Raw genomic sequence first — 24,169 nt, 5'->3', positions numbered from 1 at the left:
ACTCTAAGGAGGAGTGCAGGTGTTGAGCAGTTAGACAAAACAAAGAGGAAACACGTCATCATTTGGAGGGCGTGTCTCGTTTACAGCCAACGGACACGTGTCGGGAAGAGGAAGTGATGTCACCAGCGCTCTTAAGTTCCTTCTCTCTTCCCGGAAACAGTTTCTGAAAGCTGTTAGTCGCATATAAAACGGTGATGACCTCCACAGCTGCAGCTGTGTCCCTCCACAGGCTCCGCCTCCTCCAAGATCTGAATTTCATGACCACAAAAACAAACAAACTGTGGTCCAGGGCCGGATTGAAACTTCTTAGGGTTCTTACAGACAAGTCCCCCTTTACCCCCAATATGTAACCATGCACATTAATGCCTCAAGTAAATTCATAAAGCTCCTGCTGTACCTGGATGTTGTAATAAATATTAACTCTACAAAGTGAAGCCTCACCTTTATCAGTTTAACCAGTGACCGAGTCCTGAACACAAAGCCAAGTCGCTGTGGGCTCAAATACATTCAGTCTAACCTGGTTTGGGCAGAGCGCTAAATTTTAGAGCTAACCAGACCACGCCTTGTGACAATTTTGGACGAGGGCTCAAAGACTTACAGCAACACTAAGATTACCTAAAGCTTGACTTAGAGTACAGCACTGAATCCACACTCCATCCTGATGTGCACGACACAGGATTGGTCTACTCGGTGGTACCAAAGTCTTTCTTGAAGCAACTCACAGAACTCGTTATCCTGCAAGCCCTTACATGGGCATTTATTTTGAAAAAACAGCTTAAAAAGTCATTTTTCAACTTTGCCCCAGAATAAGATTTTCAATAAAGAAGTTAGACTTGTCCCACGATTCTTTCTCTCTCTGTCGCCTGTGTTTGCTGTGCATACACTGTAAAACCCATTGATTAGCACTCTGTTAATGCCTCTGTTGAACCAAATGTAATAGGCTGTGATTGTATCTAGTGCGATCACAATGCTAATGCAATGGCTGGTATTCTGCCAGTGTACATGGCATTTTCTCATTTTTACAGCTCAGTTCCCTTCTTCCTGCTTTAAAGTAAAAGTAACTGTTGTTCAGAGTCCAACGTGAGCAGCTCAGCTAGTAAAAGCAAAGATGGCCGCTCTGGGGTTTGTGGCAATTCAATGCAGAACTTCAAATTAAGCTTAAAGCCTTTGACCTTGAGTCTGGGAGGTCAGAGCTTGCTTTGTGATTTGGTCTGTCTCTGTACTGACTACAACTACATGGAGCTTACTTTCGGAGGTTTTTCGCGCAGAGGGGTTGGGAAGTCAATTTGGACAAAGGTGGGCGTGCCTTCACGGACCACGGCCCCTTCAAAACGGAGGCGGAGCATGACGTGGGACACAGCTTTGATCCTCTTTAAAGTCATCAGCTCCGACACCTGCAAGCTGGAAAACAGCATCAATCCACTCATTCAAAGAAATCAGTCGCTGTAGCTTCAAAGCAGAGAAACAAACAAACCCAGAGGTTGGATAAATAATTATACACTCCCATTTAATGTTTGATACAGTTAGCTGATGCATTTTCTGAACTCTAATGGAGTTGGATAACTGCGAAAAATCACTTAAGGTGTAGTGTGTCACAACATCTCAGGTAAAGTGATTATACTCATGTAAAAGGGGGCTGATGGGACTAGACTGTTCAGATTCCAATTGATTGGGCGACAGGAAGTAAACAAGTCACTGCAGGTTTCTGAGCCCTAACGTCAGGTGACCAAGACGACACACGTGGCAGAAATATTTAGAGAGCTGTAAAAAGACAGAGTCCACGGTAGGTTCATCTCATTCATGTACGGTACTGTCACCAAACTCTTCAGCCTATACATATATATTCATATATCTCCAAAATATTAAAAAGTACTTAATATAAAAATACAGAAGAATTGTAAAAAATGAGCAAAACATTGAATTTTATATGAAAACCATGCAAGAAAGATTCCCCATTTAGTTAAATAGTAACTCTAAGATTCAGGAAAACAAGGGAGTGAAAGGAAAGTGGTCGGATGAGAGAAGCGCAGACGAACTGCCACCGACTCGCTTTTCATGTAAACATTGTAGAGGTCCTTTTAACTTGGTTCGGCAGTGACGACTGAAGATTTTTCTCCTTGTTTTTTTTCTTCTTTTGTTTCTTTTTTGGTCGTGTTTGAAGTAAAAGGGCCAGGGGAGGAGAGAGGGTGTGTGCTGGGACGGGGTTAGAAAGGGTGAGGGGTGAGAAAGTCCAAAGCAAACCTCGATAACAATGAGATTTAAAAAAAAAAAATCAATACAGACAACCTATAAAATATGGCTCTGAGTTACATAGAAAAAGCTCATCAGTGGGGAAACCTAGTCATGACAAAAGTTGGAAATATGGCAGTAGTAGCACATTACTTCAATAACGTGTCCTAGTTCAGAGATAGGTTGATGGCTGCTAGTCAGACTAAGAGGGGATTAGACGCACCGCTGCTTCTGATTGGAGGATGAGTCTTTCTTCTTTTAAGACAGTAATCTGCAGACAAGCAGGAAGTACTAAGCGGCAGCAGGAACACAGTGGATTTTAATCTATGGGCTGACTGGTGACATCATCAGTCTCCCGTAAACCTCAGCATGGCCGCCACACTGATGCCTGCCAATCAGACACAGCAGAGAAGAGAGCAATGATGTTGATGGTGAAGATCAAACATCTTCTCCGCTCCTGGCTGTGTGATGTCACTGACAGCTGATTTAAGTTTATGTTATAAAGTTATAAAGTCTGAGAAAGGAGCTAAGATTTGTCTTAAACACAGGCAGACGGTCCAGACGCTGTTTAAAGCTCCATTTACTTCCTGTCTTTGCCCCAAAAACAGACTTGTCAGCGGTGCAGTCGTTTTCTGTTTAACACGCGTTTAAACTCACTTCTTTTACCAGCGCCACAGTCAGACTGCAAAAATGTGAGTGACACCAACAGATGTGAGCTGCCCGTAGGCTTAAAATGCTTCAGATTCACTGATAGCAAAACTAAACTTTGTGGCAAGCCTACATTCTGTATCGACCTGTATCCCTATGTGATGTCTGTGTTGTGTGTGTAAGGTCGGGGGGGGGGGGGGGGGGGTCCCATTTCACTGCAGGGCAACCTGCACGTGGCGAATAAAGCCTTGATTGATTGATTGATTGACATTCATGGGTCCAGACATGAAGCACTAAGAGTACAATCTGACCTCTGACAGAGACGATCTTTAAGAAATGGGTAGAAGACTAAATAAGATTTGAAATGCTTTACCTAAACTTTTCCTTGAACAAACTAAAAGGTTAATACTCCTTCATCCTCTGAAGGAAATGTTTACTCTTTAAGCAAATACCCTAAGAAGTTAGTTGTGATCAATTGTAACTTGCTGATGGTGGGCGGGTTTTGTCTAATACGAGCCTGTCGGAGTGTAGAGTGAGGAGACACAAACGAGAGTTACAGTTTTCACACCTATCGGTATGCAAACATCTGCTTGGGAGTGACATAAATTTGGTCAGCAAAGGGTCACGTCCCTGTGCCCGGTGTATCGAGAGGACAACCGTGATTCCTCTCAGAGGAAGAGCACCGACTTAACCTCGGTGTCCAGGTGCGAGTATTACAAGACCAGAGATGAGAATGCATGTGTTTTAGTCTGTCTCTATCCATGTATTACTATTTTGATTGTATTCAACCTCTCCTAGCTGAAAGCATCTCTGTGCACAGCTGCCGACATGAGATTGGAGTGGGCCGGTCGCAGCCACGTGGCGAGCGAGCGACACGGTGGGGGTCGAGCAGTGGAAAAAACAGGCTGCAGCTTTTGTTTGTTGTCGTTGGCCCTCGGGGCTTTCCGTGTGTGTGGCGACCTCATCTTACCAGCGATACCTGTGTTGTGACAACACCGAGACAGACATTGGATTTCAGGGCTTTGTGACTTCGCATTACCCCGATACCGAAACTTTTATTGCACTCGCCTACTCTGAAACACACGCGGACGCCGGGGTATCGATTGTGTTAAACACCCTGATGGTTTCCTCTGCCAGAATATCGATGAGGCTGCCGTGGTAACAGGAGGTTCAGTCCTACAGACAGGAAGCTCATGGAGCTCTGAACAGACGCTGCTGCAGACGCACAAAGTTGAAACAGAATCCCGAATATTCATTCCTACTGTACGTTATCATGCGACTCAACACGAATTAAACAAAAACATGCATCCTACTAGAGACGGAAAACATGAACCACACTCCCGTTTCCTATCCTCACAGGGGACAAACTGGGGGAGGGGCAGAGAGAACCAGAACCCTGACTGGATGAGATGAGGTCAGAACCCCCACTGAGCAGAAAGCGAGCCCCCTCCAGATGCTGCCGTCTTCAGTATTTTTGGGTAGTAAACATTCTGTTCTTCCACATGCAACACAGCAGCTAAAAAAAAAAAAAAAAGCAACACATACAGACACGATAAAGGGAAAAACATTATTTTAACCTTGAAAGCTGTAGTGTCACACTCACAAGACATTCTCAGGAGTCTGAATCAACCATCGATTGACATTCGTTAGAAGGTTTCAAAAAGAAATCAAGATCAAGGTCTAAAAAAACAAACAAAACAAAACAAAAAACAACAATAATAATAATAAGGTTACATTTTTGCATTTGCCTAAAAATCTTCTGATCAACAAACCCGGCTTATAGCTGTGTAGAAGAGCGGAAGCGTATGTACATCTGATTCACTGCACTCTTTGAAAAGTTCGGTGCCGTTTGAGAACGCAGGAATGAAGCGAGTACAGAACACAACATGCTGCTGCTGCGAGTCCTGCAAGGATCGAATCCAATAAAGTTTAAAAGCTTTTCAAAAAGAATGTCAAGTTAAAAAAAACAAAAAAAGGAAGAAAAAAAACAAAACATGAATGGACTAGAAGAGGCCTTCCACTGTGGAGACTCTATCAGACTTACAGGCAGAACGACGCCACAGTCAGTATGAAAAACACAACGTGGCAGGAATGACTGAGGGGGGGGTGGAGACGATGTGAAGCATGTGTGTGTGCAGAATGAGTCATGACTCCCTTCCTCGGTGTGACAGTTCGGTTGGTGGGGTGACAGATGATGCTGATGAAGAGGAGAGAGGAGGAACTCAGATGGATTAATCGAGGTTGAGGGGGAAGGTGGTGGGCAAGTCTTCTCCTCCCCGGATCAATGATGAGGAGCTGGGGAGGGGGTCGATTTCATCTCCAGTCTCCTTAATGGTGGGGATGCGAGCCTCCTCCTCCTCGGACAAGGGCACGAACTCAGGATGGGCCATGAAGTTGTGGATGGAGCTACGGGACTCTGGGCTCTCCAGCCCCGCGTACAGGGAGCTACGGAACGCATTCACCACCTTAATCTGAAACAAAGAGAGGAAACAAACGTCAGAGGAGGTCTCGTAGGTGGGCAGCCATTTCTACACAAACAAAAACAAAACTGGCAGCAGGGGCTGATGGGACACGTGGCGGTCGTGCGTCTGAATCTGGGCACGGAAATGAGAAAAGAAAAAAAACACAACGAGTGGAACAGCTGAATGAGAACACGGTTGGAAAGCTGAAAATATCCACAAAACATCAACGCAAAAAAGGTCAATGCTGGAGGCAGCTCATAGCAGGAAGTGCATCAAAAAAAAACACACAACAAAAACAAAAGCATCATCAGGGAGTCACATGTGGAGAAGCACTGAATCACAATCACCACAGTACGCACACCTGCACACAAGCACACACGTCTGCAGAGAGAGTTCGATTGATGCTTTCTCTACATCTATAATTCTGCTTTTTAATATCTGACAGTTAAATATTGATACGATGTGTCCAAAAGTCTGTGGACACCTTAGTTACAGTTAAACTGGGTTCTTAATGTATGAGCACATCGACAAAAGAATGCATCATCACATGTTTTATCTTTCTACACACGAACTTATGCATAGTTAACTTTTAGCCATCACAGCCGACTTAACCTTAACAAAACCGCCACTGTAACCGTCACTTCACTAACATTCGAAAACCCCATTTAAACCAGCGCAGATCTCACAATTAGCAATGTTAACTAAATTTATCTGATGTGTTCATTTATCCCTGAGCTGGCACTCAGTCATCAAAACTTCCTGACAGAAGACGCTGCATGTTATCAACCCGCTCCCCCACTCGTCTAGCTCCAGATGTCGAAGCTGTATGCACTCCCATTCAGCCACTGCAGTATTAATGAGGACGGATGCTGGCGCTGGGTGATGAGGCCTGACACACAGTGGGTGTTGTAGTTCTTTCCAGAGTGGATAGATTGGGGCTGGGCTCTGTTCCCCCCCTTTCTTTTCTACCAAACTGGAAAAATATTTACTAATAATTCTTTTTGTACATTGGGGAATCGTCACATTGTGTCACACTGAAAGAGTAATAGGATTACCTGAAACGTAATACAGACTACAAACATATTTGTTTTCAGATTTTCTCTCACTGGAAAGCAGGGGCTAACACCAGGACAAACGCACTCATACTACATAATACAGTAAAGGGTGTGAATGGTTTTGATTCACCCAGCCTTCGTGATCTCATACCTGATGAGAGATCACCCAAAATGACTCAAAAAACACATGCAAGTCTTTCGTTACATTTGTAAGAGATCAGTCTCTGAGAATGAATTCCTAAACTGAACCTTAAAAAATTTAAGCACAGTATGAAATGCATCTGTGGAGCTATTTGTTTAGACAAAACTCTTATTCTGCTGCCCAGTTTTAGATGACAAGTTTGTTAAATAAAAATTATACTGTAGGGGGAAAAAAAAGGCATAATCACGAACACAGACGCGTCTTTATTTGTATGGTGCTTAAATAGCTGATTAAAATTTCAGTTTCAGTAAATTTGTATTATTTTTAAAGCCATGAACCAATCACAGCGCTTCCCTGCACTGGGCAGCCTGAAATCACAAACCAAAAATATGTTTCCAATCAATAACTAATTAATAAATATGTCCAGTAAGGACAATGAGTGACGGGTGGCGGAGGGGGGGGGGGGGGGGGGGGGGGGGGGGGGGTTCAGGTTCAGGCAATACAGCATCGCCTCGCATGATTATAGTCCCAAAACGGAAAAGCCTGGATCGGATTTGTCTTCTTTGTCTACAAAGAAGGTTTAATTAGCAGGAATGTCCCACAATGTAACAGTGACAGCAACAGTGGCCTAAAAACCCCCAAACATTTTCTTCTGAGAGATTCATTGGATGATTTTTAAATTTTAAACTGTGAAAGCAGTGTCCGCATTCCAGGAAAGTGTAATAAAACCATTTTTGCCACTAAAACCAACAATTAATATTAAATTTTATCCTCCCGAGTCGGTTCCTGCGTGTTAAAAGATTTCCCCAGTGGATGAAAGGGTTACTTTGAGTCAAAAAAACGGGCTCCGACTGTGGTTTGTAGCCACTCCAGTTCTTGGCCTGATTGTTGGAAGCTGCACCATCTGTAGTTCTCAGCGCTTACCTGGGAAAGTGAAATCTGGAGGCTTGTGACTGGGAGGTCTAATCTGAATCTGGCTAAAATTTAACCTCAATGCATGATCTCGTCTATGCAAATAAGATATAAATACCATAAACTAACCGTCCTGCAGCAAACTGACTTTCTGGGGTCACTGCTGGTTGGAGGGCACGTTTTACCAACTCGGCTATGATGGCGTCAGCGAGAATACCGAAATATTTCAGCCGATCCCCGACCCCAGTAAACACCACACACATAACAAACACAATCTCACTATTAAGCATTTCTAATCACGTTCCGAGTGAGAATCGTTTTGTCCTCGGCCTGCTCTCCTCTCTCGGCCTAAAGTCGTTTTCTGTGTGATGAATCCGCAGAGGCTGCAGCTGATCACACTGATTTATACGCACCAGTAGACACTCTTCATTATAATTAATAACCCTGCAGTTCAAAGCTCTCTATTACTGAACCACAAGAGAGCTGCAGGCTGAGCTCTGCAGCTTAGAGCATGCATGCAACAACCACAAACACTCGTGCATACACAAAGCTCACAAGTTAAAAAGCTCTTGGCTGTTAAACCACGAGGGAGACTTGCTCAGCCTGACAGATTTAACCCTACACAGGATTAACCCATAAAATTATCTCGATGACCAGGATGTTGCCTCAGAGAAATAGAGGGGGAAAAAAAATCAACAAAGAAAATGGGACGGGGAAATGAGAGCGATTCATCGTCTCTTTCTCTTCTAGTAGGTCACACGTGCCTTTAGTGACTTGTCAGGCACCAAGTCTCATCATGGGTTAATAGATGCATGGTGAGTTTAATTCTTCATGCAGGATGGAAGTGATGGAAGTAATAACAAGAAAAAAAGATGAATATAAAAGCACAGGAAGGTGAAGTGGACAGCACATGGAAGCAGAGAGATGGAAACAGATCAGGTTGTCTGCAGGCTCTCTCAGTACTTTTTTCTCTGGCTTTTACAGTCAAACTGCAGTTCACACTGGTGTCTATTCAAAGCCGTAATGTACATACTGAACACTTTAGAAGGATTTAATAAAACACATTCAGTGTAATTTTTTCTGTACAATAGAGCTGAAAATGTTTGAATGTTCTAGAAATGCTGAACTGAATGAAAGAAACATCTGAATGCTGCAACAAATCATCTAAAAGAATCTTAAACCTTTGTTTCTCACTCGCACCACTGTTCGAATGAAGCAGGGTAACATGAAGCAAATTAGCAAGTTTTAAAGATGTTCACTTTTTCTCCAAATATGCTTTTTAATATCTTGTGATGTTCAGCTCTTACTATACTCACATCTTCAAACTTGTTTACTTATAGATTTCAGCAGCAGCATCACAGCTTTATTTGCGGTTTTAATTGCAGCGATTGCAAACGGAGCTTTTTCACCTCGCTGCTGGTTTACATTTAAAGCTCTCCACCAAACCTTTGGGGGGCTTTTATTGTAAAGCTGCGGTAGACAATACAACTTAGCCACGAGTGTGATTAGAAGAGCTTTCTAAGCTATGCTCCTTGTGAAGGAAGGAAAGTAGAAAAGAAAGAAAAGTTTCTATTTAGTGAGCAGTTAATAAATAACCTAGACACACTCTTCACATGAAAAATTCCAGATCAGTTCAGGGCGTGCAGACACCCAGTTACGACAGCAGCAGTGCAGTGGCTTCAGTGTCGGTAAGTCATGCAACGTTCAAACAGAGGAAAAAAAAGACAGAGTCCAGCCTGGTGGAGCGTGCTGTTAGCTGGCCTCCAGTCACCGACTCACTGCCTGCAGTGGAGGAGGAAGCAGCAGCAGCGGGGGGCAGAGCCCCACCCGAGTTGGTGAGAGAGGAGGAGGAGCTAAGCCCTATGTGGGTGGGGCTAGAGAGAGTTTTGGCAGCAGTGGCGTCATTGTGCTGGCTGACGACGGACGGCTGGCGGCGCAGGGCACCGGGCACCGCCGCCTGGCTCGTCTGGAAGGTATAGACCACATCCATCTGAAGGAAGGACAGTCACAACACACTGTTAGAGAGCAGAGAGAGCAAGAAGACAGCACAGAGGAACAGACTTCTGCAGAGGTTAGAGACAGTGCAGTCTGACCTTTTAATTCATTCGGACGTAAAGAAGAGGTAGTGCAAGTACAGCGATGAAGACAAGCACATCTGATTAAATTACTCAATTTCAGGGTAGTTTACATTTAGTGTTAGCTGGCAGGAAACAGTGCAATGGCATTAGCTGATAAAATGTTGTGCATCAATCTACGATGAGACTCATCTATGTCATGCTTTGCTGCTAACAGCGTGACTGGGACTGTATCAGTCTGAATATGTCACACATTCAGTGGTAAGATTTTAAATTGTCCTGACAAAAGGGTGACGCTATGTTTTCAATGAAAGTTGGCACAGATTCTGAGCCTTTCCCTCTCATACTGACTTGAATTAATCATCCAACCACAAATATCAAAACTGTAAAAAAAATCATCTGATCAAAACCAACTAATATTTAATTTCATTCATCAAGATCAGTGCCGATGAAATAGACAGATTTTATTAAGTGGATCCTTTCCTTATTTTCTGTCATGTATGTATACACTGATGCTGAAAGGTCATTTTAAACTTTGCAAAGTTTCAAATAATGGATGATTTTGAATTGTGAATCATGGAACGCTTCTCTGTCAGAAGCTGGGTATCTACTGTCCCCACACTGAACAGACTGTATCCAGCATTTAAATTCAACAGTTAGTTTTACTGAAAGAAAGCAAATGGACATTATGGCAGTAAGAAACTTTCTGATTTTTCCATTGAGGTATTTCTTGCATATTTAGTACATTTGTTAAAGAAAAAGCAAAATAAAATATCAAATCTTCCAATGGGATAACCTCTGCAGTCCTTATCTGTGCTGCTGCAATACAGAAAAACTGAGCTACTGACACTTTTAGCAGGTAGAGACACTAGAATATGAAGGAGAAACAAAGATGAGAAAGAGATCAGGACAGAGGAGAAGTTGTAACAGCAAGGAGAAGTTTGAGAGCTGTCATTTAGTGTCAAAATGTGAAAATCCTCTGACAGAACGAAGGGATGAAGAAAGAAATGGAACAGTGAATAAAGAGCTTTTGAATCAGGCTTACGGCACTCTGAGAGAGAGAGAGCTGAGACAGGAGAAAGAGAAATGTGTCATTTGGAATGACTGATAAAGTTTCTGCAGCGAGGTGCTGCATGTAGCAATTATTCCCCCACTGTGTCTGACTGTTGAGGCGTTGAGCGGCACAACACTGCCCACCAGGATTAGAGAGGAAGAGGACAGGAAGAGGAGCGTGGAGAGATAAGAACCTAATTAGCTTGCAGCCTTTCGTCGCCTCCCTCTCCATCATCGCTTCCTCCCATCCTCCCATCCCGAGAGGACAACACTGATATTACAGATACACAGCCCCGAAGAGAAAAAGGAGAGCGTCCTCAGTTCTGTACAGGAGATCCGATGGCAGACAGAGAGAAGTGGAGGAGAAACATCCGCCTTTCACGACACCGATTTACGTGGACCGGGTGAAGATTATCGTAAACCGCACACGTGGATCAGGGTTTTCCGCTCCACCTGAAATCACACTTGCCCTCGCCTGTTCATTTGTACCCGCTTTGAAGCTTTCAATCAGATTATGTGATGAATGAGCATTTTAACCTCTAGACATTTACCAGCTCACCGGTAACGCATCGATGGTTAGGGTTTTGTTTTAGCTTCATGCAAAACAGGCACGTTTTAAATGAAGTATCATTTATTAAATTTGATATTACCAGATTTGCCTACAGTTTCTATATGAAACCACCGACTTACTAAATAATTCATTTGTATTCTTACAGTTTTAGTCTGTTTGTGTGATAGATAGTGTATTTTGGATATTTAATAGTCTACTTTCCAGTTTTTTTTCTGAACAGCTGTTGAACACTTTGGCCATCACCTGCTGTTTTAATCAAGGTATAATGTATAACACAATAATAAAAAGGACAAATGATGGAGAAGCACCAGAGCTCTGGATTAAGAAGCTACACTTATTTGTTTTGGTGTTTTATTTGGAAGAGGTCTGGTTTAAAATGAAGTCTTATTTTCTGTCAGTTACAGAATTGAGTGAAGAAGCAGAGAGTCAGTGTTTCTGCAGAGGTCAAACTGAGAAACTCAAGACGACAAACCAGAAAAAATTCGCTATTATTATTCAGACCTGGTTACCCTCTGGCCTCAGTAAGTACAAGCAAGCCCACTGGTAAGAGGAAAACACCTGACCCCGCTGACTCCATGTGTGTGCGCGTGGGAGCGGAGCGATGACTGCTGTTACTGTAAGTGGGCGTTAGCATGGAGGCTAATGAAGCCCACAGAGACTGAATGGAACTGCCCGTGGACATGCTAAAGCTCAGTGAGCTGTCCTGTAGGAGGAGGATAACACAGACAAGTTCCAGCGTACGAAAACAGCGACTACTAAGAACACCAGCTAGATTTCAATCCAAATGCAATGTAGCATGAAGTTAGTTTACTGACATAATAATTCACTAATGACACTTACTCTCCAATTCTGATGGAAGAAAAAGATGATAGCATTCGTGTTTTAAAATCCGGTTTATCTCTTCCTTTGATTAGAGGAGTGTTGACTCTTGTTTTTTCTTTGTCCGTGCTTTTTTTGCTCTCGGTCGCTCTTTTTGTTTACTTTGTGGTTTATTTTGTGACTTTTTTTTCCCTGACCCATGTTATTGGTTTGATTGTGTCTTATTGCTTTCTTTTTAACCCCTCTCTCTTCCTTGCTGTCTGAATTTAGTCGGAATTTCAATCAGTCTTTGCCAGGCTATTGCATTTTCAACTTCCTCTTGTTCCTCAGTCTTCCTTAGATTCACCCCATGTTTTAGATTCAGTGCTTTTTTTGGACTAACCAGCCTAATTGTGCTGCAGGTTTTCTAACTAACTTTCTCTTTACCCTTTCTGCGTGTCTGTCTCCGTGATTCTGTATTTGGGTCAACCTTGCGGTTCTTAGAAGTATTCCTAAAGATTTGCTCACTAAATCTGGCTTTGTTATTATTTAATCAGTAACTTTTTCAAAAAGCGTGACTTTTTAATTTCTTGTGGTTTCCCTCAGGTTACACAGGAATTGAAAGTCCGGATGGAAACAGGTGGATGGAGACACGCTTGCTGACATGACTGATTAATTTACTGACTAATGAAAGTACTCAGGAAGGTTTGTGCCGCTGTAGCAGTGTTTAATTTCTGTTTTTTAATAAAGTGGTTCTGTGCCGAAGCTCTGCAGCAGAGTGTGAAATTGACAGGACAACATCTGCAGTTGAGTGTGTGTGTTTAATCTTCAGTTCAATTCCACACACACACACAGACACACAGTGTGTGTCACAGAGGTGCCGACATGAAGCTGCAGTCGGAGATACAGCTACGGTAAACTTTTATCGAGAGTTCTGGTTGACTGCACTATGTTGTACAGTATACATATGATAAAGACTCTACAGGCTTCATTTGGTGTCTGATCTGAGATGGCTGCTGACAGAGTTTAGAGGCTCCACATGGAAAGTTTGCAGAGCCAATCAGGCTTTGCGGCACAGCTCCACGCACTCGTTAAATGTAGATACTGTGCTTTCTGTATATATTTTTTCTCCTAAGCGGCGGTCAGCTTGACTTCAAAGATTTTTTTACACCCTCCAGCTGTTAATTTCACCGTAAAGCAGCTTGATGCAGTTTACCACTTACTGCTTTTATCTCAGTAAGAGATGGTAAGGAGATTTCCATGTATCTGAAAAAAGGTCCTTTTTTCTTTTCTTGCAACGAGAAGAGAACGTCAATAAGAAAAAAGATGTACTGTACTGTGAGAGCGCAGAAAATGTGTAGAGCATTTTATGTTGAATGAAAGTGAACTTGTCGTTTTGCAACAGAGTCTGGCTGGTCACCAGTGGTGATAAGCCGATGCTTGAGGTGATGCTCTGCTTGAAAAACACAAATGATGTTCGAGAGATCTGAAATAAAAACTTTGGTAAGGAATTTGTTGATTGTGAACCAGATCAAAAATGGACCCGGTTGTTGGATTCCATCGATTGTGATGCATTCAGGTGTCTGCTGGAAAAAATATTTTTATTAAAGTCTCTCTTTGTCATCTTGATGAGAGAATGCCTCTCAAACAACAATTCAGATAAGACAATAGACCAAGAACAAAACAAGCCTTCAGCCGTTGCCATCAAAGGGGGAAACTGATAACAGAAGTAGGTGATAAAGTTAGACATGTCGAGGAGCCGAGGCGAGCATACCTGTGTCTGGATGCGGTTCAGACCTCTGAACCAGAGAATCTGGCCTCTCCTCAGCTCCATCTCGGCGTGGTCGATTTCATCCGTGCCTTCGTTCAGCTCCTCCTCGGGAATCTCCTCCTTTGTGATACCGTGACCGGCCTCCTTCAGGAACTTCAGGTGGTGTGTGGGGATGGCCGAGATCAGCTGAGGTTGAGAGAAAACCATCGTCAGCAGATCAGATCTGGTGGTGTTTACGCCAAATCAGCAGATGAAAACAGCTGACAATATCCGATAACATCGATGGTCGAACTGCATTATGGGAAATGTAGGATCTTTTGGAGTGTGACTGATTAAAGTCCACAGAAGTTAATAATTCACGTATTAATATGTGTAGTGTATAATGACTCAAAAATTAAAAAAAGCATGGTGTGCAGGGTGCTTTCCCAATCTAGGACCAAGACTTATGTGAGACAACAGGACTGAGGTGTTACTAAGAGGTTGTAGGAAGTATTTTGGGTAAAGTTTGGCAAATTTATTTTAAAAAATAAAAAGCTAACAAATGAACTCATTACTTATTAGCGCTTTCATTTTTTTTTTTTTTTACTAACAAGCAAAATGTTGCTAAAGCTGCACTGAAGCTTGATTTGACCTCAGTTTTAAAACATAATATACAAAAACTAATGAAGCACAATTAACTTGTAACTTGGTTATGCAATCATTATTTTCCTTCTGCTGGTGAACTATCTGTTCATGGTTGTTAAAAGAGAGCGGAGAGACACCCAGCATCCTGCTGGAGCTGCACATCAGCTTTTTATATCTCCGTCACCCTCCTCTCTCTCCGTTAGAAACAAAACGTGTTTTTACCTCTTAAATAAATCACAGACTTCAGATGACTCTGTTTCTGTCAGCATATTTCTGTCTCTCTGCCCTCCACCTGAACCCAGCAGGCTAGCTATGACTGAACAGTTTTTCTGTGTGTTTGCATGCTAACAGGATCATGCGTGTGATGGCGTGTTCGTGCGCGTCCACAGAGGCGCTGACACGCCGGGTTTGTTTTCCCTCGGCCCTCGTAAACAGGAGTCGCACAGCTTTCATGTGCTGAGCTCATTACCATGGCGATGGTCGTGATGGCAACACCGCAGCAGCGCGAGTGTGACAGGCAACAGTTTTCTGCCATAAACCTCACATATCCACCTCTTCATCAGCTCCTGGGTACACGTTGCTTATTCTCACAGCTCGGGCTGGTGTTTGTTCTGCTCAGCTGTTTGTGCACTTGAGGTTTTCGTCTCACCTGTCCCCACAGCAGCTCTCCCACGCCGATGAAAACGCACCACAGCCACTGGTCGATGGTCAGAGCCGTGCAGGAGAACGGCTTTCCTCCGAACTGAACAATGACGATCTGGGAAGGAAACAAGCAAGCAGCATGTCAGCCGTGTGAACTTTTAGTCGGCAGATCTGGTGGTTTAACAAAGTTATGTTAGACTATTCTATAGTGTGAGATTGGTAATACTTTTACTCATACATTATTCCAATGCTAATGTTAAGGCAAATAAATGAGATGACAGGGTAACAGAGGAAACTCCAATTTCCAGTGTTACAGGTGGGAGAATCAGTGACACCTGCACTGACCACTGGCACCCAAAAGAGACAGAAACGACACAACTTATTATTAGGTACTAAGGTTTTTCGCCATTTGGGCACTACTTTTTAAATAATACCAAGGTGCGATGTTAGTTAAGTTGCCAATAACTTCTCTGTCATTTACTGTAATCATTAGCCAGCTAACTACAGAATCAACACGACCACCACCTTTCTATTGACAACCTTTCGACACTTTGTCCCCCACACAGCACAGGCAACTGATCATCTCGTGATCTTCCACCTGTTTTTGGTCAACATTTTGGATGTGTGATTCATCGTACCACCAGTTCTACTGTTAAGGTCTTAACCTGATGTGCTGATGTCTTCTTACCATTTCTAATTCAGTGAAAAAAAAACCATCAGAAGGTTTCAGCTAAACTCTTTTAAATGTAACCAAACTATGTGGAGCAAAAATGCAGCTGCAGCTACTGAGACCATGAATCCATCCAGACTGAGCGGTAACATAACAGGAAAACCTTGGTAGCACTAAAGGATGGTGAAGGTGTTACCTGCAGAGCGAAGGTCCCCAGTACAACGCTGCAGAAGATAGGGTTCCTGTAGACACCTTCGAACACGTTCCTCTCTCCGTGGATCTTCCTGGCATTGATTTCGTTGAAGAGCTGCATCATGACGAACACGTTGAACACGATGGTGTAGTGCTCTGATGGTGGGGAGTGCAAGGGAGCGTTTCGCCCACTGTCGATGTCGAAAAAGTTCTCACCTGATAAAAGATGAAGGAAAATACCCCAAAAATGTATCTCAACTGTTTCGACAATGATTAACAAACATCAGCGTCTTAGTATCAATGCATTACTGCAGAACCAGGTTTACACCCAACTTGGATGGAGTCAGACTCACCAGCGAAGAGCAGGGTAAAGATGATGACGAGCTGGTACACAGCATGGCCAAGTATGTTCTTCATCATGGTCCTGGAGATGAGGGGCTTGTTCCGACCGTAGGGTTTACGTAGCAGCAGAGACTCAGTGGGCGGCTCCGTGGCAAGAGCGAGAGATGCCAGAGTGTCCATGATGAGGTTGACCCAGAGCATCTGGACAGCTTTCAGGGGAGAGTCCTTTTGGAGAAGGAGTAGGAGTTTAATTTACGAGAAGAGAATATAACATCAGGTATATAACAGAATACAAATATGATTCAGCAACCAAACAACAGGGAAACCAGCAGACTCTTTGCAGACCAGCAAAGAGCATTACTCCCAACTACAGCTTTGAAATTCCCACGTTTACAGCATGAGAAACTGTTTTGGTCTAATTTTCCTTATTGTGACAACTGGAATGGTGTGACTGGTTTCAAATTTTGTAAAGGTATCTCGTGATCAAAAGACCCTGTTAAATGCCACCTGCTTGAAAAGATGGACTCAGTTCAGTTGGACTCGAATGTAGTATAAACGTGTATTCATACTAGATGACTGAACTCCAATGCTTTCTCAATGACACAGTAACACACACGGTAAATAACAAACCTATAAAACATGTGAGAGGACAGTGTGACCACTACTGACAGAGGAGCTGAGATGCTGAGAAGAACTGATCATTCAGGGAGCATGCTCTGACACGGTACAGGGCAATGAGTGGCCTGCTGTCTGGAACAAATATGGAATCTCTGAGATTCAAAAAAATGTTGCCACTGATACACAAGTTATTGTTTAAGAAGGTTCAGGGACCTCATGGTGGACACATCCCATTTTTCACATGGTGTCTATGGTTATATTTGAACTTCCACATATTGTTAGGATTGCATTGTTAGGAAACAAATATATGGGCATTTTTTATACTGCTGTCACTGTGAGAACCATACTGTAAGAACTGATTTAATCTTAGTGCGTCTAACATCAAATGAGTAATTTAGCTGCATAAAAAAATGAGGAAAAAAGTACACACACATTTCAAAGCACTCCCTCCACTTCTAAAACTCAGTTTACGCCTCTGGGTCCTGCCTCTGTTCCTCTGTACACACACCAAACACATAAATCGCCTTTTAATGATCTTTTCCGTGCACTAACAGAGACCGAGCGCCTGATGATCAGTGAGCAAAATCACAGCACAGAGACCACAGACCTGCTGAGTCCCCCGTTATATTTCAGGATTATGATGGTGACGTGTTGCCATGGTTTCAGGCTGAATCTTAGCCTACTTTGTGTTCTTCGCTCTGTAGTCGAGTTAGTTATCTGGTCTTGCCAGCTGTGAGCCTTTCAATTAATACACAGCCCCAAGACTTTCTTCTTTATTGTGTCAGGGGTTCAGCTTTCTGATTACAGGCACATTATGAAACAAAGAAAATGTGACACGGCCAACTCGCCTCCTCGCAGCACTGAGACGGTCACATCGAAATCACAAATTACTCTTTGTTTCTATGGATATTTTATCAAGCGGAGATTTAAAGATGTTTCCACAGCGTGCGACGAGGTACACCAAACACACCAGCCAGCCTCAAAATCGAATCAAAACACGAGTTAATCAAAAGCATAAGTGAAGGCGATGTTTTTACTGTTTTTGAATTTGAGATGAAAACCAGCAACGACACAAACACAATTTCACATGCTGTTTATACGCAAATAGCACACTCATTTAAATAGTTTTACATTCAAAACCTTTTAAAATCTATACATTCAAAAGCATGTGATTCATTGATCACTGATTAGAGATACTGTAGCACAAATGCTAGCAGCTGCTATAGTGAACATACAGTGGCTTACAAAAGTAGTCGGCCCCCTTGAACTTTCCCACATTTTGTCACATTACAGCAACAAACATGAATCAATTTTATTGCAATTCCACGTGAAAGACCAATACAAAGTGGTGCACACAGTGAGAAGTGGAATGAAAATCATACATGATTCCAAACATTTTTTACAAATAAATAACTGCAAAGTGGGGTGTGCGTAATTATTCAGCCCCCTTTGGTCTGCGTGCAGTCAGTTGCCCTTAGAAATTTACTTGATGAGTTCTAATGACTAAATAGAGTGCACCTGTGTGTAATCTAATGTCAGTACAAATACAGCTGCTCTGTGACGGCCTCAGAGGTTGTCTAAGAGAATATTGGGAGCAACAACGCCATGAAGTCCAAAGAACACACCAGACAGGTCAGGGATAAAGTTATTGAGAAATTTAAAGCAGGCTTAGGCTACAAAAAGATTTCCCAAACCGTGAACATCCCACAGAGCACTGTTCAAGCGATCATTCAGAAATGGAAGTAGTATGGCACAACTGTAAACCTACCAAGACAAGGCCGTCCACCTAAACTTACAGGCCGAACAAGGAGAGCGCTGATCAGAAATGCAGCCAAGAGGCGCATGGTGACTCTGGACGAGCTGCAGAGATCTACAGCTCAGGTGGGGGAATCTGTCCATAGGACAACTATTAGTCATGCACTGTACAAAGTTGGCCTTTATGGAAGAGTGGCAAGAAGAAAGCCATTGTTAACAGAAAACCATAAGAAGTCCCGTTTGCAGTTTGCCACAAGCCATGTGGGGGACACAGCAAACCTGTGGAGGAAGCTGCTCTGGTCAGATGAGACCAAAGTGGAACTTTTTGGCCAAAATGCAAAACGCTATGTGTGGCGTAAAACTAACACTGCACATCACTCTGAACACACCATCCCCACTGTCAAATATGGTGGTGGCAGCATCATGCTCTGGGGGTGCTTCTCTTCAGCAGGGACAGGGAAGCTGGTCAGAGTTGATGGGAAAATGGATGGAGCCAAATACAGGGCAACCTTGGAAGAAAACCTCTTGGAGTCTGCAAAAGACTTGAGACTGGGGCGGAGGTTCACCTTCCAGCAGGACAACGACCCTAAACATGAAGCCAGGGCAACAATGGAATGGTTTAAAACAAAACATATCCATGTGTTAGAATGGCCCAGTCAAAGTCCAGATCTAAATCCAATCGAGAATCTGTGGCAAGATCTGAAAACTGCTGTTCACAAACGCTGTCCATCTAATCTGACTGAGCTGGAGCTGTTTTGCAAAGAAGAATGGGCAAGGATTTCCGTCTCTAGATGTGCAAAGCTGGTAGAGACAGACCCTAAAAGACTGGCAGCTGTAATTGCAGCAAAAGGTGGTTCTACAAAGTATTGACTCAGGGGGCTGAATAGTTACGCACACCCCACTTTTCAGTTATTTGTAAAAAATGTTTGGAATCATGTATGATTTTTGTTCGACTTCTCACGTGTACACCACTTTGTGTTGGTCTTTCACGTGGACTTCCAATAAAATTGATTCATGTTTGTGGCTGTGATGTGACAAAATGTGGAAAAGTTCAAGGGGCCGAATACTTTTGCAAGCCACTGTATGTATGTGCTCCAAATCTGACACCTGACATTAAGATTCAGCCACACTGGTACTCTGCTTTTTGGTTGTGGCATTCACAAACTGCTATTAACATACATGTGAAAAATGAAAATTTGAAATGATGTTTGGAAACAAAAAATCTAAAGCAAAACACTACAAAGAAGAAGCACACTGAGCACACAAACCTTTGCCAAACAACTCACTCTCTAGGCAGTTCTTACTAGAATTGTATTTTTTTTTTTATTGTATTCACCACAATAAATTCACCTTTAAGACTTTGGTGGATCGAAGCCAAATTTAAATGGATTGCTTCCATGACCCCACACTACACCCCTTTTCAAGCTATCATTTTTACAGACAGAGTGATGACACACACGCACACAAACACAACCAAAAATAGAACCTCCGCAGTTTTTTCTGCCCACTCGTACTCTAAACTTCTTCTTTCTTTTTTTTTTATAAACACAAGCAAACAATATCAAACTGTGAGACTGAATTTAAACAGAAGATTTTGAAAAATCCAGTGATCGTGACGTCCTTTTCTTTTTGGGTTGTGTAGTTACAAACATTATGTGAGATTTTTTCAAAAATTCTCATTCACACGTGTTCGTTCCAGCTTTTTCAGCTCATATTCAGGAGGTCCCACTGAGCCGTCTGTCGTTATTCAGACTCAAACTGGTGTGCTAAATGAGCTGTAATTTCAGACATAAGCGGTTTACCTGTGTGATGCAGGCGCCTGTGAACGCCACAATCACGGCCACCACATTGACGGTCAGCTGGAACTGCAGGAACTTGGAGATGCTGTCGTAGACGTTCCTCCCCCACATGACGGCCTTGACAATACTGGTGAAGTTGTCGTCAGTCAGGATGATGTCAGATGCCTCTTTGGCCACATCTGTGCCGGCGATTCCCTGAAAGGAAGCAGAGAGGCATCATTAGTCCTTGAATAAGAGCAAACAGCCTCTGTGATGCCAAGTTTCCAACAAATACGGAAATTCTGTTCACACAAGATCCACACAAGCAATGAATCAACTCTGCTAAAAAGTGTTCATCGAAACTTTCTTATACATACATTTTTGTATTTTTATGGTATTTATAAAAAAGTTCAAATATCTGAATCTGTGAGAAACGGTGTATTTGGAGCTAGGGTGGTGAGTTAGAGTCATAAAGTACTGGAAGAGACACAAACTACAGTATTATTTTTTAGATTTCAGTCAAATGACATCTCCGGGTACAAAATCAGAATTTTTCTATTTTCCTCCTCATGTTTAAAACACTGCTCGTAAATTACCATCCCAAGCACCAGGTGTGGGCCTGCTGCTGTTTATTGATGCTTAAGGTAATTTCTAATCGTTCCTCCAAAAAGTCCATTGGCTCCAAAATCCATTCAATGCTCATAGGTCCTGTGTTCAAATGCCCAACTTCAGTCATGAAGATAATGTTTACAATAACCAGGCTTCCCCCTTGAGCACTAGAAGACCTATGATGTAAAAGACTAAAGTCTGGCACTCTCTTCCAATCTGATTTTTTGTCACAGGCTATGTGATTTTACATAAAGACTGCGCAGTTTGCCTTAAACATAATGTGCAAAGACAAAAACTGTCGAACAAAGACAGAAATGGAAGATGCTCGGAATCACTGCTGAAGAGTGATTTGCTCAGATCAAGCAGTCCAAAAGAAAGAAAACACTTTAGATACCGTGGACACGACATCGATCACATACTTGAACATCAACCAAAGCAAAACTTGCAGCAATTTGTCTTTGCTGGAACACAAAGCAGAGAGCAGAGCAGGTGTAAGACAGTGCTGAGTGTTACAAGCAGGCTACACCAAACAACTGAAAACTCAGGATTTTATTGTTACACTGGACACTGAACTTGCTTAAAAATGCTACCGTTAGCGAAATTAATTAATGAAACCGGCCCTCTCAGCTGTGTTTGTCACTTTGGTGCCTTCTGGAGCACTTTTCATGCAGTTATCCAATAAATAATATGGCTTCCTGTGGCATATTAATATTGGTCTATGACTTTATGGTCACTTTATTCTATTAGTAGTATAGCACTTTCATCCGCAGCTGCTACTTCTGTGTTTATGAATAAATCTGAGTTGACTTGACAATCCTGACAAGCTCCATATAACAAGATGGCCAACAAGCTAACTGAGGCTCAAAAAATGTGGAGACCAAGTCAAAACATCAGCCTGGCTTTGTACTAAACTGCCTCTCAGACTAGCACTTATAGATCCCCAAAGTGCACAACACATAAATCTGAGGGACTGTAAAGTGATTAATAAGGTAAGAAGACAGAAACAAGTATTTCTGCTATGCAAATTCCACATTTACTGCCATCTTCTCCCAATGCTTGACTGATCACCACTCAACTAGACAAACTGTGGTAAGCGGTCACAGATAACACATTGCTTTACCTTAATGAGTCCCAGTAGTCACAACCTAAAAAGCCTTGGAACCGTGGCTAACTAATTGTGCATAAACATCTCAGCTGTGAGCAAGAGAACTCTGGTTTACTGAAGCTCATCTAACACCAAAATGTTGAGCTGGAGCGCCCACAGTTTCCTCAGAGATGGATAAACGATTATCTTTCTGTGGAGTTTAATGTTACTGCTTCCTAGCTCATCCGCAGGGTACAAGCACAGTTGAATAATGCTGCCGAGGTTGTAACGGCAGAGCAGTATGACAGGTACAAGGAGAAAGTCCAGCTGTTCAGCTTCACTATGGATAAAGCGACGACTTATTGTTGGGTTCTTTCTCATCTCCTGTAGATGCGAACAATCTGCCAGCTGGACGTTTAATTTTTAAACCCCCTTTCATCTAAAGTCTGAAAAGCTTTGACAGAGAGTATTTTATGCTGCTCAACTGACAGTAAAGTAAAAATAAAACAGGAGGGTCGGCCTTGTCTTAAACAGCAATTCTAAAGAAGTTCTGAGCTGCTGTGTCTCTCTACGCAGGCAGACTCGCTCAAACAGATGGAGGTGAATCGCTTTCAGTTTCCCAGCTAACCAGGCGATAATTGAACAGGGACGCTGGAGTTGAAACTGAAAATGTTCCAAATGGGACATATAAGCGCTGAAAGGTCACTGCTTTAAATCCACAAATTGCTTTTGTGATGTGTTTAGGAACAGTAGCTACTATCAGGGAATTGTTTGACAGCACAGCAGCTGCTCAGCACCCTGCAGGAGAGCCTGATGTTCAGATGACTTTCCCCAGTAAATAAAGGTCACAACAACACACAGAGGAGTCAGCTGTGAACTCGTCCACATGCATGTATTCTGTTTTTAAACAGATACACATTGGCAAGTTGTCAGCTGATCATCTGTTCAGTGTTACTCTTTAGAGGTGAGAGTTATGACGCCACAGTGTTAATTCATTCAGTTTCAAATACAGCAGAATTGGATCCTTTAAATCTACAAACACTTCACTCGCAGGCTGTCTCTGTTTTACAAACTTGCACGATACAAAGAAATGCTACCATTTGGCACTGGGTTGCCAGGTCTGTGGTTTTCCTGCAGAATTGGAATACTTGCCTCTGTCAGTGCGCCCCAGGGCAGCTGTGGCTACAATGTAGCTTGCCATCACCAGTGTGTGAATGTGTGGATGACTGAATGTAGTGTAAAGCGCTTTGGGGTCCATAGGGACTAAGTAAAGCGCTATACAAATACAGGCCATTTACCATTTACTTTACAAGTTGCAGTTGCCATCCTGAACTCCTGTACAAGTTTACTTAAAACAGTCTTCACTTTGAGGTAAATATGATGAAGATTCGGTTGGTGCGTCAAAAGTGTTACATAACAAATGAGCTGACGTAGGTGCAGCGCTTGGGAATCATAAAACTGGGACAGTGAAAACAACTGAATTTACACAGCAAACAAATGTTTATGAGTGGCTGTAGGAGAAAGTTTACTGAGACATATTTTGACATATGTCAAACAAAAACATGTTTATGCAATTTTATCTCTTTTCCATTTCCTCCAAAGATAAATATGGTTTTAACTTTTGAAACTTTTAGGTGATGTAAATAAGGAGTGCGATGTTTCCCCTTAGTGAGTTAGCTTTGTGCTATAAACACAAGCCCCAATATGTTTCGTTCCAAAAGTTCTACTGGGAAGATGATCATTTTATCCGGGCTGAGCTCAAGTCCAAACTTGGACGTCTCATGTTCTCATTTTCCATAGTAACAACTTTCTAAGCCACCTGGAAGAAAGCTATAAATATTGTAAATAATGATGATTGCTGACCCTTTTCAAATGTATCCTGAAAAGCAGCACATTTTCCAAGACATATTTCCTTACAGCATGCCACTGGTTGTAAATGTATTTCCTGATAGTCTCCAAAAAAAAAGAAAAAAGAAAAAATCAATTTCCCTACTTAAAACTTGCTTGAGGTGTTTCATTTATTGTTGATGTGCGAGTCATGTGCATTAACAATACTTTTACCAGAGTAAATGTAACCATCATGTGATGGATTACTCAACTCAAGTTTCAGGAGTCTGAAAATTAATTTGTTAACGAAAA

At 42.5% G+C, this 24,169-nt stretch overlaps 1 protein-coding gene across 8 annotated transcripts in view; it reads right to left on the bottom strand.

The window, feature by feature from the left end:
• Window positions 1-1,481: 1,481 nt before the first annotated feature.
• LOC101473100 (plasma membrane calcium-transporting ATPase 1) overlaps window positions 1,482-24,169 on the bottom strand; it is a 131,900-nt gene continuing 109,212 nt past the window's right edge. For 5 of the 8 annotated variants that reach the window (XM_004547402.5, XM_076884213.1, XM_012918124.4 and 2 more), the window contains 6 exons: window positions 20,362-20,553; window positions 16,198-16,411; window positions 15,849-16,060; window positions 14,990-15,097; window positions 13,720-13,902; window positions 1,482-5,348 (listed from right to left, as the gene is read on the bottom strand). In XM_004547402.5, the coding sequence (XP_004547459.1) occupies window positions 5,109-5,348; window positions 13,720-13,902; window positions 14,990-15,097; window positions 15,849-16,060; window positions 16,198-16,411; window positions 20,362-20,553 (1,149 nt within the window). In that variant the 3' untranslated portion in view covers window positions 1,482-5,108. Of the gene's footprint in view, window positions 5,349-9,227; window positions 9,439-13,719; window positions 13,903-14,989; window positions 15,098-15,848; window positions 16,061-16,197; window positions 16,412-20,361; window positions 20,554-24,169 lie in introns of all 8 variants that reach the window. The other 3 variants (XM_004547401.5, XM_023155072.3, XM_076884215.1) reach the window with 2 other exon arrangements.

This window comes from Maylandia zebra, linkage group LG5 (genome assembly GCF_041146795.1).
Source record: "Maylandia zebra isolate NMK-2024a linkage group LG5, Mzebra_GT3a, whole genome shotgun sequence".
In the NCBI taxonomy this organism is placed as follows: domain Eukaryota; kingdom Metazoa; phylum Chordata; class Actinopteri; order Cichliformes; family Cichlidae; genus Maylandia; species Maylandia zebra.
The sequence above is the reverse complement of the archived record's forward strand: the minus strand, read 5'-3'. Positions and strand labels throughout refer to the sequence as shown.